Raw genomic sequence first — 21,354 nt, forward strand, 5'->3', positions numbered from 1 at the left:
AGTGTAACTTTATTCATTTTCACTTTATTATCGAAAACTGTTTACTCCGTTTACTGGACTGGAGAGATGATTTTATTCACTGCTGGTATCCCTGCATGATTTTAAGCATATGGGAAGTGCTAGATCATTTCCACCATTTATGTTCCACCAGGCTCTTCCATTATCATAATAATATTGTCTGAAGTAACTTACAAAAAGTTTCTGTGCTATTGTCTGTTCCTGGATCATGTAATGAAACCCTTGTTAATTACTATAACATCTCCTTCAGTGATTTTTCACTATTCACAACTTGCTTCTCTTTTTGTACGTAAATCACAACTCAGACATTGTTAATAATGGCAGTATAGCTATTTATGAAGATGATACAACACTATTCATAGATAATGACACAGAAAATCTGGAAATAAAAGTCAATTTGGATGTAAATAATGCTGTCCAGAGGTTTCACAGGTTTAACAGTGTAGCAGCTCTTCAGTAACAAGTTGAGTAAAGTATATTTATTTAAAGTGCTCTTGTGGCAACTAATCTTTTATTTGGCTATCCATATATCTATGATGACAGATCCTTTTGGGTACCTTCCAACCATTTATCATTAGTGATGAGGATGTAACATTTGGCTCCTCAGAACACTGAAATTGCCAACTTGCATCACAACATATTTGATTTGACCCATATAACGTATATTGTTTATTGATCAAATAAACATAAGTAAATAAATGAAAATAAATAAAATAGATAGAAACTTACGAAACATCTCCTCCTGCAGCTGCATACAGAGTAGGCAACCAATCAGTGATGTGCATCATGTGAGTTGACACACGTTTAGGCTTGGAGAGTAGTGGACTCCATATGAGGCCAGCTCCTCTTACTCCACCTTCCCATAATGTATTCTTTACCTAAAATGAATAATGACTGAGTCATACTTTTAAATGATTTACTGTGGTTACTTTAATTTACTGATTGAGAGTAATTATTTCTGCATATGCTGCCTTTTATTTCTATCTATATATTTTGACATTTTTCAAATGTGTGTATCATTCTCTGACACCTTCAGGATGGGAGATAAGCACCCTCTTACATACTGAAAACTAGCCTAATAATAAGACTACATACTGTTGTTGTAGTCTTTAATCTGAAGCCTGGTTTGATACTGATCCTTACGGTTTGATGCTGATCCTCACGCTAGTTGACCCTGTGCCTGCCTCTTCCTCTCTGCAGATCTGTTGCAGCCTACATTGTTTTGAACCTGCTTACCACATGAAAGCCTTAATCTCCTACTACAGTTTTTATTCTCAACACCTCCTTCCATTATCACATTAAACATTCATTGATGCCACAGGATGCATCCTATCAATGTACCCTTTTAATAATCAAATGGTACTTCATTATTAGTTAAATGAAATATTTAACTTCAGTTCAGCATTCTTCTGTAACACAACATTTCAAAATATCTGTTCTCTACTTGTCTGTAACATTTACTGTCCACATTTCATTGCTATACAATGCTACAGTCCAGGTAAGTACTTTCAAAAAAGACACCCAGCTTTCTTTCTTGTGGAAAACTGGCTGAAAGCTTGCAGTTTTTCGTTTGGTCACTCTGTTTTCAAAACATTACATCATAGCTTTCATTTCTGTTTCTAGAGTGTCATTTGTTTTAAAATTATTTTATCTATCCATGATGGATATATTGCTGATGAAAATGATAGTGTGATAAAGTAGTGTAGCCATCTGAACACGGACCTAATGGCCTGAAACTATTCATGGAATTGAAATAAAGCTTTTATGAATATAGAGCAGTGAGTAAAAATTGGTACCAAGGCTGGGAATCAAACTGGGACCTCCAACTTACTAGGCAGGTGGATTAGCAAGTAAGCCAACTTGGCACAGCAGTTCACACAACTGCATGGATTACCCTGACATGCCTCTCTCCTTGATTTAAAGTGGATGCCCACCGTATGATCCCTTACTCACTCTCTTCTTAACTTGTTCCAGCTTGATTTCTGTACAAGCTGTAGATACACTTTCTGTGTATTTATTTTTTATCTCAGTGACATGCAGAATTTCAAAGAGTGTTTCCAGCTATATTTATCAAAACTTGTTGTAAATAGAAAAAAATTATAAATTTGTTTTTTTTTTTCATATTCACCATAACCTTTATGATAGACAAGTTATTTTATCCATAATGGATGCTGGTGGAATGGTAGTGGATTTTCTTCAATATTACCCTTTAAGATAGATATGTTGTATGGTCAGTACTGCTTCTTGTGTTCCATTATACAGGCAGCCACAAATGTAATAATTCAAACACTACTTGGGGTGCAAAGGGACTACTTTATTACCAATTTATGAAGAAGGAGTAATTGGAGTTGTTTTGATAGAAGCACAAATAAAAAACCTCTTGAAACACTTTTCAGTTCCAAATTTTTTAAAGCAGTGGGAGCAAGAGGCAACTGGAATCAAGTGAAAAAATGTGTACAGTAAAGATGTGCAACTGAAGAGAATGAAAAATTACACTGAATGTTATGTCAGAATAGATACAAGATCTATGCAGAGAACTGGATTCATTTTCATTTGTACTTAGTGACTCTATTCCTCTGTGTTGATGCTTTTGCTGTGGTCTTCAGTCTTAATATTGGTTTGATGCAGCACTCCACACTAGTTCATCTTGTTCAAGCTTCTTGATCTATTCATAATTATGCAATGCACATGCATTTGAACCTTTTAACTCTAACCTTAGTCTCTGTCTACAACTTTCACCCCCCCCCCCCCCCCCCAACACACACAGACTTCTTGCTGTTACTTCATGGACATTTTGAATTCAGCACCTCATATTAGATATCTCATCTACTCATTTATTCTTTATGATTCTTTTTCATTTGCAAAGCTTCTATTCTCTTCTTGTCTGAATTGTGTATTGGACATGTTTCAGATCCATACAAGGCTGCAGTCCAGATGAATACTTTCAGAACAGACTTCATAACACTTAAATGTAGTGTTAACAAATGGCTCTTTTGCAGAACTGCTTTTCTTAAAAAGTTCTCCTGGTGTCTCATTCCCGAAGCTAATTACCTCAGAATCACTTGATATAATTTAACTACATTCCATTGCCTTTGTTTTACTTTTATTGATGTTCATCTTATAACTTCTTTTCATCATGCCATCCATTCAGCTGAACTGTTCTTCAGAGTCCTTTGACATCACCATGCCCCAAATTATCTATTCTTCCTCTACATTAGTTCTCTCCCAAATTTCTCCTTGTTTGACATGAAAGACATTGTGGGGACTCCAGTGAAGTAACATCTCTGACCATCTGACCATGGACCACACACTGAGTACTATGATGTCTGTGGACTTAAGTTGGGTTTAGGCCTTGCTGCCATTTTGATGTGCCTTGTACTGTGCACTACTAACAAAGTATCATTACAGTGAAACCATCTCTTACATAATTGGGATAGCAGTCCCTGTCACATCATAGTCCACTCTTCCTACCACAGTGACACCACCAAATGCACTACACATGTAAACATTACCATTAATGTTTCCGAACATTGCTCCAATGCTGACAACAGTTAACCAACAATGCAGTGCAACTTTGTTGTTACACTATACACTAGTACTCAGGAAATGGCTTACCTGAACGTAGAATACTTAATTGAAATATTCATTGCTGTGCAACAATGTTCCCAACACTCTACATGAAATAACCATGTAAGTGCTCTGAGTCAATGTAGTGTTGGACAGCTCCATGCTATGTAAATAGATGGGCAGTTTAACTCCAGTGTCTCAGCCACGCCAGATCAATTCTGTGCAATCTACCTGGAGCACGTGATTCAACCAGTTGGATGGTGTTTGGACAGTTTAGTTCATGCTACAGTTTGGCATCATTGACACTATGTTAACAAAATCATCAACAATGGCAGCCATTTGCTTCACTGCATTCCCAATACAGTGTGTGGCAGCAAGAAATGAAGACAACACAATTTCACCCAACTGCCACCAAAGGAGATAGCACCCCATCCCCACCACAGTGGCCAGTCATGATGGCTTGACTCAACCTGATCAAGCCAACACACTCTTTCCGCAGGGTGCTAGCCTCAAGCCAGGCAAAACAAACATGAGTCAATTCAGTGTGATCACTGCTGATTGAGCCATTTCCCTCTCACCACAGGGTGTTAGCTTCATGCCAGCCAAAACAAACATCACCTTGTGCTCCAACACATCACACCAGGTGTGATTGTTCTGGCTTCACATACAATTTTGTGTGGAACTACAGGCTGCTGTGTACACTACATCAATGAGTTGTGTGACTTGCATTGAACCACAAGCAAATCCCAAAGTGGCCTTCTACATGATGGCACAGCACAACCCCTGGCACACCAGATTCAAGCAGCAACAACTACTACATCATATTGCACTTTGTGTGACCTTGAAACTTCCTGGCAGATTAAAACTGTGTGCCCGACCGAGACTCGAACTCGGGACCTTTGCCTTTTGGGGGCAAGTGCTCTACCATCTGAGCTACTGAAGCACGACTCACAGCCAGTACTCACAGCTCTACTTCTGCCAGTATCTCGTCTCCTACCTTCATTGTGTGACCTTGGTTAAGCTACTCCTGTGATAACATCGCAAATTCTCCAAGAAACAGTCCAACTGTGTCTCACTTGAGTGCTAACCATGACAGGACCAGTGAGGTGCATCTGTGCAAATGCCTCTTCAAGAAAGGGCCTGATTGTATCTCACACACATGCCTGCCATGACATGATTGGTTGCATGCATCTACATACACTGACACCTGCCGACCACCACATCCTACAGTCCTTTGCACTCCTGGCAGGGTGCTCTGTGGTGACATCTCTGACTAGGGACCGCCGACTGAATAGTGTGATATGTGTGGACTTCAGTCAAGTTTAGACCTCACTACCATTCAGATGTGTCTCATACTGCATGCTATTAATAAAGTATCATTGTACCAAAACTGTCTCATATGTCATTGGGACATCAGTTCCCAGAATACCACGGAATATATTCTAAGATTCTTCAATTTGAGACACAAAGTCTGTGTAACAGCAAATCGTACTAATCTCTAAGTAGATTGTTGTCAATGAGCCATTCAACCATAATCATTCTCATTAATCAAGAATAATATGAGAATCCAGATTTTTATGCTTAAATGCCAATAAATAAACTTCTCAGTGGGACTTGGAGCTAAAAAGATGTAAATTTTGGGTGAAGTGGAAAATACCCAGTCACAACATAAGAACAACTGTTAGAATCACTATAAAATCATGTCCCAAAACACAGAACTAAAATTCAGCCACAAGGGTTATTACATAGTTGCCTCTAGATATAAGACAGAAAGTTCAGAATGTACATACCTCTGAACATAGATTATAGAAATGTTTTGCAGTTTATTTTGTAAGTTTCCTGAATTTTTGAATACACTTATTAATAGTGACATTAGCATTTGACTGGGCTCAAGAGTTCTCAATACATCAGAGGTCTATACAGTACCACATGAAATTTGACTCATTTATCTTGATTGCAAGTGATATTTGAGAAACTGTGAAAGAGGCACAAAAACAAGCTATAACTTTACATAAAAACAGAAAATCTAGAGAAACACTTGTGAAATAGCATAGAATACTACCACTATACAAATTCCAGTTGCATTTTAAAATTTGCAACAAGATTTCTCAAACTACAAATAGGGTGGACCATTTTAATCCGTAATGGGAAATAACTTGGGATGGAGATGAGACTATAGCAAAATTCTTTAGACAAAAATTGTAGGTAGCAAAGAGGGTCATGCATTGCTACTAAAGGTCGTGACCTTGAGCGTGATTTTCAAGGTGATTTGGAGGTTAAAGTGATTTCTTAAAAATGGGAACCGTAATATTTGATTCAAGATTTGAAAAGATATGCAAAATTTACATATAAAATAATACATTATTCAAGGTAACAGCTAGTCCAGTGAAAGTCAAATAAGCAAATATGTTTTTAGTTCTAGTAGGGTTTGATTTAGAATAGATTTCTTGAGCTCTGATGTAAACTAGTCAAGCATTTTGTGTCATGTGTATCCACAGCTTTGCTTATTACTACTAACTGGTATGAACCTCATCTGTTTTATAAATCAAACTTAATTTCATTTTATTTGTGAGTACATAAGATACTTACTGATGGATAGAATGCAGTTAAAATTCAAGAGCTTTTAACTGGTGGTGGATTTGTTGACTGTGGTATGCAGCTAAAGTTACTACACATACCAGCATAAATAGCAAAGATATGGTAACATAAGATATTGTGATTTAATCTATGCAGAATGTATTAGTGTTAATGGTTACAGGAAGTACTCTGTATATTCTTCCAAGAGGTCTTTTGTTTTGAAGTACTTTGTAATGAAGTTATGTATTATTACATTTTTTCCACAATGAGTGTATATGTAGAATGGGGACCTTTTTTCTGGCACAGACCTGCTTTTCTTCCTTTTCCTCAAAATAAAATGGTAAACAGAGGGTTGTGTCTTATGCCATTTTAGAACAGAGGGAGCAGTTGAGAAGTACAGGTTATTTTAGTTAGGCTCTAATTTTCTATGGTTCATAATTACCACCTCTCACTGGGATGTAGACAAGTAAGTTTTACAACAATAATAAACATTATCAGTTAAAAATATGGTAACTTTCTGATCATTTACATGATTATCTTAAGCATTTGTTATGTTGCTACATATTGTAACTTGTTACTGGTTGCAAATAAATGCAAACATTATTCAGAATCTCTAAAGGTGAAGAAGGTAACTTTGGAATAACAAGAATTAAACTTAAGTTCAACAGGGAAATTGGCACACAGTAGTGGTCTTCATTACTGATATTTGTGCAGAATTGTGTGTTTGAATGCAACACATGGTAGTCCTCTCACTGATCTGTACACATTCCATATTGAAAAGTATGTTAACATGACATAGTGCAATGAGTCAATCATTCATCCATTGAGTTTCACACACGTCATGAAGAAGGACTTCCAGTAATGTGCAATGAGTCAAAGTAAAACCAGTAAAGAGAAACATATGTTAAGAGGTACAGTAATAATTAACAATCATTGAATTATAGTAGACCATATACGGTTACCCAGGCTAAATTTTACACAGTAAAGTTAGCAGGATGTCTGTTACTTTGAAAGCAGCTGTTCTTCCTCTATTCACTTACACACTGGCTATCATCTCCAACTGCTAGTTTATTATCTGCATGAACAGATCACAAGGTATCTCAGAACAACAACAGTTGTCTAACTGCAGTGGGAGTATTTCTTCATCCAGTGTACAAGGACATGTTTGCAGTTAACATGTATTTTAAATCCTTGAATCTAGGTAATCATGTTATTTGTAAAAAAGAGTGGGAAATGGTTTTAGTTTTCTTTAGAATTTATAGGGATTTCCCATATCTTGCCTTATGGCTGAATCCCTGTCTGAATCCTAGACAAGAAGGAGGAGATTATAGGTACATGCAAACTATTATTCCATTTTGTGTTGCAGTTATGCAAATCATAGTTCACTGAAACTACTTTTTAATATTAGGGAAAAATAGCGTTAAGCATAAAAAGTATTTGGAAATGAGTCTAAGAGAACAAAATTGTTTGAAGAGGTCTCTTGCAGATGTTCACTTGCCAACTTTAAAAAGTATTGTTACTGCTTTCATTTGTGAATGAATACTTTCTTTAGATTAGTTGTGTCACCACAGATGATGCTTCTTTAAGCAAGTAGTGTATGGAAGTCTGTAAAATAAGTCATTTGCCTGCTTTTAAAATCAACAAAATGAGAGATAATCTTAAGTGAAAAACATGCTGAACTGAGTTTCTACATTAGCTCATCTGTTTATTGATTCAGTTGTAGCCTGGCTAACCAGCTAGATCCCAAGGTACTTTACAAAAAGTGTGTCATTTAGTATAGTCATTTAAAAAGAGAGAGAATAGGAGGAATGTTAGAAACCACTGGATAATATCTGCAGTGGCGGACAATATGAAATGAAAGTACACAAACACTGTATTTGTCTCTTTTTCTTCAAGAACCCTTATACACAGTTCAACCCTTATACACAGTTCATAGAAATAATTGAAATAAACAAATGAATTTAGATTTCATTATGGTACCATGTAGTTCATTGGCACAATGCTTGGAAAATCTAGTCAGTCAATGAAGGAGACCAGTTGTGCATCCTATCTTGGAATAATGCTCTATTGCATGGGAGCCATACTAGGTAGGATTAACAGGGAAAACTGAACATACAGAAACAATAGCAGCTCAAATGGTCACAGGTTTGCTTGACTCATGGAAGGCTGGCATAGAAATGTGGATAATTGTGAAATGGCAGATGCTAGAGGCAGGCACAAATTATTCAGCAAACGCCTACTTAGATAGTTTCAAGGATTGCAGTTCAGTGAAAAATCTAGAAATATGTTTCAGCCCCCCACATATCGCTCCAATTGAGGGTACAAAGACAAAATTATACTGATTACAGAAGCACTAAAGTGGTCACTCATCTTACACTCAGTTTGCAAAATGTGTGGTACAACGGCTAGTACCCTCTGCCATGCACTTCCAGTTGTTTGCAGAGTATGTATGCATATGTGTGTTCCATGTAGGAAATAAATATCTAAAAACAAAGATGATTTGACTTACCAAATGAAAGTGCTGGCAGGTTGACAGACACACAAACAACCACAAACATACACACAAAATTCAAGCTTTCGCAACAAACTGTTGCCTCATCAGGAAAGAGGGAAGGAGAGGGAAAGACGAAAGGAAGTGGGTTTTAAGGGAGAGGGTAAGGAGTCATTCCCATCCTGGGAGCGGAAAGACTTCCCTTAGGGAGAAAAAAGGACGGTAATACACTCGCACACACACACACACATATCCATCCACACATATTCAGACACTATATATATATATATATATATATATATATATATATATATATATATATATATATATATATATATTTTCTGGAACACTGCCTCCTCCTTGAACACTAATTCAGTTGGAATTGTGATTTATGAAACAAACACATAAACACAAGTCTACTAACATGTAGGTTAGCTGGCTTATTATTCTGTCCATTTTGATTGAAAATAAAGCTAAACACCACTTACACCTCTTAATGGCCAGTTTGATGCTGCATTGCCATTGAATCCAGCTGCTGGACCACCATTGTCTGTTGAGAATATGATGATTGAATTGTTAAGCATTTCTGCTTTGGAGAGAGCATCTACTATCTCTCCCACAGAATCGTCCAGTTTTGAGAGGATTCCTATAACATGTTTAAATAAGGGATTATTAGAAGTACTATATTTGTTTACACAGATGCAGCATACTTTTTAATGTTTAATTATTTTATTTTATTTAATTTATTTATTTATTGCAGCCAACATTTGGAATTTACAGAACAAATTAGAGAATATGATCCCTTTTGTTTAATGTTTTGCAGGGAGGGTTAAGATTTCACTAGTCAGGACTGAAGTTTTACAGAGAGCTCTGACATATGCGTGTGAAACTTCTGATATATTCATTAAATGTAAGGTACATATTTTTCTGTTTTATGTAATCATGTGAATTACACAAAACACACACACATGTATTATATGTACTAGGCTGGAACAGAAAATTACCTAGGTTATGTAATCAGAGTGCTCCTCTAACTGGTCTTTGCAACAAGAATTCAACCTCTCTGGTTTAGTACTTACTGTCTTATGGGCCAAATGTTAGACTATATGTCTAAAAGTCAAGTGGTCTATCCATTTTTTGTTTTCCGTTACTTAGTGCTTCTTTAACCTCTGGCTATGATTTATATATTTTAAAACATTCTAAGTCATTTAGTGGTTTGGAGTTCGTGTTAAGCTTGTAGGCTCCTTAGAGCATGTGTTGAAACCAATCTGTGGACAGAGGACAGCTACACCTTACAAAAATATTCTTTATAAAGGCTCCTTCCATATTCCATCTGAAAAACAGTTAGATGTAATAAAGAGAAATACTGAATTGTCATTTCAGTACTACCTTGCAGTTTTCATCTCAGTGCTTTCGCTAACTTTTATTTAATTATTTTTCTGGCATTTTTCTGACATTTCAGCAGTGTGAGTGAATGGGTTCTCAAAGATTCATGTGGCAGAATGGAGTTGAGCCCATGGCTACAGGTTATATGTATTCTTGACATTAAAATCCATCGGAGGCATTTCCCTGGTCATTGCTGCTGTAGCTCCTCCATTGTTACTGAAATGGTAACTCATTGCAGCAAAGGATTCCAGGATCCATTGATCTTTACGATTTCTTCTTTCTTGTGACAATTATTGTCATGTTAATGAATTTGACTGGCTTCCCAGCTCTTCTTCACAGTGAAAACCTACATGTCAGCAAATATTATTATGTGGTTGGTTTCATACAGTGTATGATGGGTTATGCCTGATTTATCCAGCTGTCCCAACCTGAAGTTTGATGATCCTAGTATTGTTGACTTATCAGGTCACTACAACATCAACTTTTCCACGTATACACAGTTTGCAGCATACTCTTCTGGTGTGTCACTTGGCCAAGTGTTTCGCGTCATGATAATTCTTATTTAACTGATAGAATATCCACAGTTCCTGAGAACACATTCCAAGCATTGCATTTTGCAACCATGTTGCTGAAGGTCACATTTTCATCTTGTGTGCATTACAAGCATATTAATCATGAGTGTTTTCTGTAGATAAAAGGTCTATGCATCAAACACCAGCAGGAGAACACAAATATAAAGTTAGAGAAAAGTGCAAGCTTTCAGAGCCAGTGGCTCCCCCTTCTGGCAGAAGGGTTGAGGGGGGATGAAGACAGATGAAGGAAAGAGACTGGTGAGGTTTAGGAAATTGGGAGAGATTGAAAGAAACACCCAGAGCCTTGAGTCAAGGGAGGCTTACCAGATGGTACTAGAAGGAAAGACTGATTGCCCTGACCCAGAGTTCTGGGCAGCTTTTCCAAACTATCTGGATTTCCTAAATCCCACCTGTCCTTTTTCTTCATCTCTCTTCCTTCCCTTCAACCCTTCTTCCAGAACAATGAGTTACTGTCTCCAAAAGGTTGCACTATTCTTCTTTAACCTTTGTATGTGTTTTCTCATGCTGCCACTTGGTGAGTAGATTTTTTTTATGTATCCAATTATGGTATACAGGGTGTATCAAAAAGAATCATCCCATTTCAAAAAATCTTAACTACTATGATATTTGGGGTACGTGCATGACAGTGTACTGTCGAAAAGTGCAAACTCTTGAGTTTTACATGGTTCCTACTAGGTAGTAGCATTGAGCATCCACTTCAGTTCTAGTAAAAATGGTGTCAAGGCAACAGAAAACATTTTGTGATCTACATTTTGTGTAATGCAGCTCAGTAATAACTGTACAGTTTGTCTTTCTTTCTATGTATGGTGTGGGTCCTCCTACAGCACAGAGCATTAGATGATGGCATGAACAATAATGAGAGACAGATTGTTTGTGTAAAGGCAAATAACTGGGCCATACTTGAGTGTCTGACACAGACATTGGTTGCATCCACCATACTTTCACAAGGAGTCTGCAGAACCTGTTCACCATGCAGTTTGACAGCTCAAAGTTGCTTGACAGCTCAACATTCTCCCGATATCCATCTGGCATGTTTTGCATCGACTTTTATTCATGAAACCATATGAAATTCAGCTACTGCAAGCTCTTCCTGAAAGTGACAAACAACAACCTGTGGAGCTCTGTAATTTCATTCTTGGCTGAATGGAGGGTGACAATTTTCTTCAACACTTAGTGTTTAGTGACAAGGTAACATTCCATTTAAATGAATAGGTAAACTGTCATAATGTGAGAATATGGGGTATGGCACAGCCACATGAAGTTGTACAACATGAGAGGGACTCTCCAAAATTTAATATGGTTCGTGTGTTTCATAGGAAAAGGTGCATGGTCCATTTTTACTTGCTGAGAACACTTTCGACAAAGCACATATCTGAATATACTTGAGAACTTTATTTTCCTACAGTTAGAGACTAATTCAAACCACTTCATTTACCAAAGGGTTGGGGCACCATCACACTGGCATCTGGAAGTGCAGGAATTTTTAAATCAAAGGATTACTGAATGATGGATTGGTCACGTTGGACCAAATGATTCAGCCTTATATTACTGGACTCCAAGATCACAGGGACTGACTGTATGTGATTATTTCTTGTGGGAGCTATAAAAGACTTTTTATGTGCCTCTGTTCCCAACAACAATGAATGAACTCAGACACTGCATATCAGCAGTTATGGAAGCTGTAACTCAAGAAATGCTTGCTGCAGTGTGGGAACAATCTGAATGTCACATTGGTAATCGAACACCTATGAAAAGATATGAAAAAAAAACTTTTGAGTTTTACGTTCATCAAAAAATAAAATTCATTGTATATGGTTATTAGTTTCAGAAATATAGATGAATTGGATATTTCTCTTTGATGCATCCTGTATTTTCAAAATTTTCATTGATATACCTATTTTGTGAAATGCGTGGTGATTTGAAAGTTTGTGCTGGTATTTGTGCATGTTGCCAGTTTTATACATTTTGTGAACTAGGTTCTCACCATTTCTCATAAACACCTGGGATGTAATTGGTGAGAGAAGTGTGTAATGAAATACCTGATACCAGATTGTTATAGGAGTAGGTGATAACACATTTCAAGTGATGTATATGACACACTGTAAATTTTGCCACGTTGTGTTACTTTTGAATTTTTTTTTTTTTTTTTTTTTTTTTTTTTTGCCACACATATTTTTATTTAGGAACATTTATAGTAACTAAATAGCTGCAAAGTTCATCATCTCATTTCATATGCACAATTATGAAATCATACAAATCAAAGATTCCTGTATACATATTTCCGTTCAGTTAAGAAATTCTTTGCAGTGATATTTTTGTATATAATAAGTAAATACACCAGACACAAATTTCTGGAAAGTTGCATAATCAGTTAGCCAAAATATAAACATTTCAAACATTCATAATTTTTAACATGATTATCAAGTCATATTTAAGTATTTCAATACTGTGACATCTGTAAGTGGAAGTAACAAAATTGGTTAATTTATTTATTGATGATTTTTATATCTCTTATGTCAGTGAATTTATGTACAGGAAAGTTATGTTTAACAGAAAGTATTATTTCAGATATTTTATTTGTTTATATAGAATATGTTGTCACATTTAGAATTTGCTAAATATTCATTGCTGAATTATTTATATTCAATTGTTACTTGTTTGCATCATGACCAGTGCCAAGATTGTACTAGAAGAAGTAATGGAAGTAGATGATGTGTATCAGTCACATAGCAGATTTTCAACCATATATGTACTAGTTTTCAATGAGTGACTGTACACTTTTGGTGATGTGTTTGCTAATCAAAAGTATAAGTTTACGTGACAGGAAAGATGGTGTATCTTTCCATAGTTCGAATTATGATCTAAACCTCTTGCCAGCCCAAGCAATCAGCTGCTTAGTATTCAATAAATTTGATGTTCTCCTCCTGCTATAACGTCACATTCTAAAATAATTATCTTAAATTAATGGCACTTTTGCCAATGTACATTTAGCTGTAGGTGGAAGGGTATATCAGACACCACATCAGGAAAGGATAGCTGTTAATCCTTTTCTATCTCCATAACAAATTTAATTGGGGATGGAGAACTTCCAGGTGTCTTATGAAGTTATTAAGCTATTGCTCTTCATTGTCATTGTGTTGTTGATATACCTGCTCCATGTCTTAAGATTACAAGGTGCCAAATCCAGCACATGCCATTCAAAATGACCCATGAAGGAATTCTCACCATCAGATGCCTTCCAGCTGTTCATATGAACAGCAAGATTGAAATCTCCCACTGTTTTCTGTTCCTTATCTGCACAAATAACTACATGTTGTAGTGCGTGGTGCACTTAGTCCAGTGGTTGCCAATTTATTTAGGGAGCATTTTAAAATACAGATGATGGTCTTGGCACCTCGTATAAGGTGTGGTACAAGTACGTTGATGACATCACTGTGTGGAGCCATGGTGAGGAACAGCTTGATGACTTTTAAGACATCTGAACAGCCTCAAAGCTGACATTAAATTTACTATTGAGGTAGAAAAGGATCAACAGCTGCTCTTTATAGATGTATTGGATACAAGGAATGATGAGAATTGGCCACAGTGTGTATTGAAAATCATAATCCAATACAGAAATGAGGTATGATTATGTTTGTAATGTGCACTTGGATAACTGTTGCAGTTCTTTTCTTGATTCCTGAATCTTTGTTTTACCAAAATATAGTCTATTTGAAGGCTCATTCCTAGCATAAAATTCTATTAATCTTTCTTCCCTCTCAGTTTACTCAGCAAGATTGAAATCTCCCACAGTTTTCTGTTCCTTATCTGCACAAATAACTACATATTGCTAACCCCTTATGATTTAATTCTCATCTCAATGTGATATTCATTGACATTATTATATACTTTTTCAATCTCACATTCATCCACATCTGTGGTTGTTATCTGTTTTTGTATGATTGCAGAATCTGTTCTTTCTGTTTGTTGCGTATAACACTTTACTGTATTACCTGCTTCCCTATTCACTATTATTATTGCTCCTGTTCTTCCATTATTTGACTACTTATGAATAAAGCCATCATCCTCAGTTTATGAATTCCATCACATCTGTCACATCTCACTGGTTCCAGAATGCCTGTTTACACTGTTTCCATTGCTACCTTTAGAGTTTTCCACACTGGCTTAGTGATACAACATTGTACATGGTCACCCTAATTATTAGCATTATCATTTTGTCTAATAGCTCTTCCCTATAGACATCATCCTGTAAACCAAATGGGGACTAGCTTATCTGTGAAAAAGTGATCAAGAAATTTTAGCAGAGAGCTATATGTAGTAGGAAAAGAGAATGCGGTGGTTTTCTATTGCCTTCCATATCACAGCACTGCAGCCATTAAAGTTGCACCGTCCATGCCAGATAGCATCATAGTTGCTTTACCATATCCTTGTTTTCTCTCAGCTGTAAGTACTAGAGAAATTGTTTACTTCCTACAGGATGAAGCTTCTCTGAATACCAATCCCAGCATTTCCTCTCTCTGATTTGATGATATTTGAACCATAGAAATGAAGTTTCAAAGGGGAATGGAAAGCTGAAACAGGCTAGATCACATGCACAATGAATAAACCAAAAGACAAATAGCCTTCTGAAAATCAGAAAAATACAAGCAAAAATGATTTAACCTTATCCTTTGAATGGACTGTAAGGAGCTACCAACATAAGCTACTGACCATAGACCTAAAGGCAAAGACATTACGAAAGTCCAAGGAATAGGTGAGCTGATGGATCCAAACAGGCCTCACCCATGTACTAGATGATGGCAATGGATTTAGATATTTTGAGTGCAGGGAGGGGGAAAGGTGCCATCAGTAGTTTGACTGATTTGGTGCAGCCCACCCATCACAATTTTCTCTCATGCTCTTTCTTTTTCTAATTAGTTTTTACACATATTCCTTTCCTCATCAATTCTGCAAATAACTTCTTTGTTTCTTGTCTTATCAGATCACTTAATAAATGACATCTTTCTATAGCACTTCTCTTCTCTTTGCCTGTGCTAATCTGCTTCTCATCTCGTCCTTGTTTCACCTGTCATGCATTATTTTACTTCCACAGTAGCATAATTCCTCCACTTTGTGCATTATGCAGTCCCCAGTTTTTTATGTTGAGACTAATATCATTTCTGCTACTCCTCAGTACATTGGTCTTACTTTAGTTTAATCTCAAACCATATCCTGTACTCAGAAGACTTGATTTCACTCAGTGGGTCCTTTAATCCTTTCACAATTTCATGGAGGATAGTGATTTCATAAGCCAATCTTATCACCGATATCCTTTCACAGTGAATTTTTGTTAAACTTCCGAACCATCACTACATCTTCAATACATACACTGATAGTGATTGAAAGTGTTACACTATGAATACCCTGACCAAAGGTTAGCAAACTGATATTCCAGGAGCCATGCTTGTGGGATATGTGGATAAAATTTCATCCTTATGTGAGCTTATTTTCAATACAAAAAAGGTCATCTCTATTGATGAAGAAATATGTGTGTGTGATGGCTGCTGAATTGTGTAACATGGCACACAAAGAAACAACATTATGCGATTACTGTTATCAGGACTAATTACCAACATGATCCTTTAGTTCCATGTTGTACACATATAGCACAAATAACTGCTAATTTACTCATTTCTATTTTGCAATACCTGTGTTTGAATTGGTAGTTTTATGGAAGTACGTGTTATTAGGTGCCTACAAACAGGTCACAAAATTTCTATAAATTACAGGCCGGTGGTGTGTTGCTGCAGAGCTGGCATTCGATAGTGCCCAGTTTTTTGTCTTGCGTTGGGTGTGGTTCAAGGGAATTTGGTTGACAAGACAGCAATGTGAGTTCACTGACATGTTCCTGAAACCACTGCAATATGATTACTGCCTTGTTATGTTGACAGTTATCCTGCTGGAAGACGCCATCCTCTTGGGAGAAGACATTAAGCATGAAGTGATATAAGTGTTGGCAATAATGTTTACATGCTCCACAGCTGTCATAGTTCCTTCAGTTACTGCCCAGACTCCATGGAAGCCCATTTGAATGTCCCTCATAGAGTAATAATGCCACCACCGGCCTCTATCTCTGGTGCACTGCAGATTTCCAGCAGTCATTAGCCTGGATGATGGCCTATCCAGAAATGACCATCGAGCTAGTGTAACAAGAAACATAAGCCATTTGACCAGATGGATTTCATTGCTCCACTGTTCAGACTCAATGATCCCATTGCCCACTGCAATTATAACTGGGAATGTTGTTAGGTCAACATGGGAACACATGCAGTCGCTGCTGCAGAGCCCCTAGTTCAACTATGTGCGCTGAACACTGTGCTCTGAAACACTTGTGCCTGCATCAGAACTGTACTCTGTCGGCAAATTTGCTGCAGATCGTCACCTACCTAGCTTTTTGGAGAGGGAAAACCTTCAAGCTCCATGTTCTGTGCTGAGGCATGGACTTCCAAGACATTTCCACTTACGTGTGGCTTCATTATCCTTCAACTGCTTTCCACAGATGCTTGCATCAGTAACATATGAACAGCTAATGAAATTTGCTGTTTCAAAATGTTTCTTTTCAGGTGCCAGGCCATAACCTGTCCTTTGTCAAAGTCACTTATGTCAGCTGATTTCCCAATTTGCAGCCTATATTGTCACTAGAATGATTCCCCATTCACCTACGGTCTGCTTAAATGCAATCCTTAGACTGTCATGTCCCCACAGAATCATCAGGCAGCATTAAATCTTGCTGTAGAGAGTGGTCAGAATGTTGTCGCTCATCAGTGTAAGTCTCTGCCTGTGCGGGAATCGGAGCAACTGTGCAAGTACAGGATGTGGCACATGGTAACATATGGAGGTTTGGGTTGTTCAAGAAGGCATGTTCAGATAGCTGAATAGGCTAAGGTGACTGCTGGCATAAAGAGCAAAATCTGGGTTCAAGTACCAGTGTAGCACAAATTTTCATATGTCACTGATAAATTGTGCAGCTGAAGTCTAATCATATTTTCGACTGTGAATACATTTCATCTTTGTTTCCACTTGCATGTGAACCTTATATCTTCTTTAGGGTCATATAAGCATCATTTTGTTTTTTTATTAATTAATTTATTAATTTTGATACATGTTCACTTTGATACAACAGTCTACAAAAACCATTTCATCATTAGTTACTGGAATCAGGCATTATTATTATTTGCTTATCTTAAAAATGTTGAATTACAATATTTGAAAGTAGACAGGGACATTTAGCAAATGCTAGTAAAAAGTCATAACAAATAAAACACAATTAAGAAATATTGTTAAGTGGTTGTCTGACTATGTTAATTCATAGATCTTCATGTTAAAAAAGTCATCTAACCCACACTGTAATTATGTCAAAGATTTCTATGATCTTGTAAAAAGTTACACTATACGAAACTTCTAATTGCAACTTCAGTTCTGTAAATGACACAATAGTGCTATGTAAAACTTTAATTGTTCAAACATTACAACCAGACTGCACATGGGAAGCTTTTTGTGAGCAGTTTTTATGGGGAGCCTTTGGTAGACACTTCACTCTTACTTTTGTGCAATATGATAAAATGAAATATACAGTTCAATAAGAAATGAGTAATTGAAGAATGACTTGAAAGTCTCGTATTCTTTTAAAGCAATAAACAAAAAGTTTAACAGAATCTGGAGTTGCATTACTAATCATTGAAGAATGTACCTAGGCAACAGTTAATTCAGTCCCCAAAAATAAGTAAATTTCATAAAATAAATCAGTTTCAAATCTGATTTACCATCGAATTGTCTTAACTCTTGGTGATGTATTTTGAGTTCATACAATCAGATCACCAACAAATATCAAATTTTAGCTGCATGCCAAATTTGAATGGTACATTATAAATGGAACTTTTTAGGTAAAATGACACATATACATGTGTAGCTCATCACCATATTTTGGATTTTGAGGAAGGTCAGATCATTGGTATGAGAGTTTTGAGAACAGCATACCAGAAGGCTGCATACACAATTGGCTGTAGCGCAATGGCAGTAGAAGGTGTAGTTATGAGATGGAGCATGTTGGCTGAGGTGGCTGAGTGGTTCTAGGCGCTACAGTATGGAACCACGCGACTGCTATGGTCGCAGGTTCGAATCTTGCCTCGGGCATGGATGTGTGTGATATCCTTACGTTAGTTAGGTTTAAGTAGTTCTAAGTTCTAGGGGACTGATGACCTCAGAAGTCAAATCCCATAGTGCTCAGAGCCATTTTGAACCATTTTTTTGACTTCGAGCAAAAGAGTGGGGCAAGAATAGGTCCTAGCAGAAGCTCATATGTTTGTTCAGCTGGCTCTGACGAGTTGACTGATGACAACAGATGAAATCTGGACAGGAGTTGCAGGCACAGTGTCTGCTGATACTGAGCGAAACATATTACCAGAAGCTGGATTGAGATCTCGAGTTACCACATGTCATTTACTGCTGACACTGTATCACACACAACAGAGGCTTGCATGGTACTCACCCAGAGTCATCTGGTACATTGAATGTGATGCTATGGTGGTCAGTGGTGAATCTCACCTCTCATTCTGATGGTCAGAATGATATCAGTGAGTCCTTAGATGATCTGGTGAAGGATTATGGGATGCAGTGATTCTCGAACACATACCTCTCCAACTTCTGGTATCACAGTGAGAGTTATTATTTGATATGACAACAGAATAGCTTTGGTAATTGTTAAAAGGAGGTTGAATGCTCCTAGTATGTGACAAGAATGGTGAAGCTTGTTGCATACCTTTCATAACCAAGTAACCAAATGGCACATTCAATTAGGACAGTGCAGGGCCCACACCACAATTCACACTACAAATGCCTTGAGGAATGCAGGATCCTTGACTAATTTAAATGGTCTCCTGAATTGTTACCCTTAGGGCATGTCTGGAATGTGACAGGATGACATATACTTCTATATTAGTCTCCAGCAAGATTCTTCATGGAATGACAGAGGGTGTGTTTCAGGAATGGCAAGGGATTCCTCAAGATGATATTTGGAGATTGTGTGTTTCTCTGCCACAATGCAAACGAGTGTATTTGTGCCTGTATACATCACACTTCATACTGATGATGATGATGGACATCAGTTCAAAATGGTATGAAAGATTAATGATTTAGTATCCATTATACAATAAACATCACGGCAAAATTTGATAAATATGGGATTGGTGTTTTGTTGGATAGCACTTTCCATTTCCCTCAGTGCAGGATCAACAGTAGTGGAATCAGCCTTCTTATTTTCCTCAAATCCTGTACATATTGAGCATATCTCTCTCAGTCTTCCACTCTTATACGAGTTCAGTAAGAATAGACTTCATATTGGTGATCATTGTTATCATTGACCTGAGGAACAGTAACAAATTTAAGGGTTTACCTGCAAATCGCCTTCTGTTGTAGTCAGCTATGTTGTCGAACTTCATGATGGTTTTGTCAGGTGCAGGGAGTAGGTTGTAAGCATTGCCTGAGTGGACAGCAGCATGGGCCACATACAGAAAGAGGGGCCGTGATGTGTTGTGGCTCTGTATGAGCCGCACCGCCTCCGAGGTGAACACATCCGTCGAGTACTGGCCGTGCAAGTCCCATGCTGGCTCCATGCCACGTCTCATGTCTAGTCCCCAGTACTCCTGAGGAAGGCAGTACACTCAATAGAGATGAGTAAATCATAACAAGGTGGAAAAGATAGGTTCAAACTACTACAAGAAATATAAGAAATAATGAATCCACCTTGACAGTTTAATTTCCCTTTCACATTCCATCAAGCTCAACATGTTTTAGGTCTCATGCCCATTTTCAAGAACGTTTGAGGGGATTGTTGCAGTGTATATGTGACATAGGGCGTCTCTGATGCGGGTATATAGGCACCGAAATGTAGGAAAGGGATGATTGTGGCATTGGGGTCCTTGTGATGTGCATGCGGCAAATGCAGAGATGTGAATTATGGTGACATTATTACCAATGCTTCGAAACAGTACTAACGTGCTGTTATTCGAAGGACGAACACCGGTAGTTATGCATCGGAGAACAAAGAATGTGTATAGCCAGCATGTCTGTCGAAAACCACCACTGAGGAATGGTGCTCCAAGTTCTGGGCTGGTCGCATTTCGACACAAGACGCTGGTCGATCTGGGAGACCAGCCTCATCAATTACAGAGAAATGAAAGACACTCGAGAACCCTTCCTATTACACAGACAGTTACGAACTTCATGCAATAGGACACAGTGTTTTACCAAACGGGTGTCTTCAACCTGGTGCATCGGTGAAATGATTGCCTCAACGGTCACGTTTTCCTGATTGGCATAACGATTCTCGACTGTACGGCCTTCACAGGGAAACTTTTTGATCGCTCCTTATTCATTATGCGTACCATATGATGATTCACAGGTTTTTCCCATATTTGGGTTCATATTTCTTTTAAAATATGCTTTGTCAAGCAGGACTAAACAATTGTTAAATACCATTGTTGTAATTTAGTTTTTATGTTTTCGATTGTAGCTTCTGAAGGTGCGCTCATAAGACCAGTGAAAAAATGCTCCTATCGAAGCACAAAAAATGCGAATACGTTCGTGTTTATTTAAAAGACTCTGACTGAAAACTAGTTTACCAGCGCCTCATTCTACTTCCCTCAGGAACTTTAAAAATTTCCGCAAAAATTTTACTACGCAAAC

At 37.4% G+C, this 21,354-nt stretch overlaps 1 protein-coding gene across 1 annotated transcript in view; it reads right to left on the bottom strand.

Moving 5' to 3' along the window:
- Positions 1–21,354, bottom strand: part of LOC124606335 (arylsulfatase B-like) — a 335,977-nt gene that overhangs the window by 44,917 nt on the left and 269,706 nt on the right. Inside the window, exons 6-8 of the mRNA XM_047138318.1 lie at positions 20,063–20,312; positions 9,142–9,299; positions 748–896 (exon numbers count right to left, since the gene is read on the bottom strand). Of these exons, the coding sequence (XP_046994274.1) occupies positions 748–896; positions 9,142–9,299; positions 20,063–20,312 (557 nt within the window). The remainder of the gene's footprint in view (positions 1–747; positions 897–9,141; positions 9,300–20,062; positions 20,313–21,354) is intronic.

This window comes from Schistocerca americana, chromosome 3 (genome assembly GCF_021461395.2).
Source record: "Schistocerca americana isolate TAMUIC-IGC-003095 chromosome 3, iqSchAmer2.1, whole genome shotgun sequence".
Classification (NCBI taxonomy): Eukaryota; Metazoa; Arthropoda; class Insecta; order Orthoptera; family Acrididae; genus Schistocerca; species Schistocerca americana.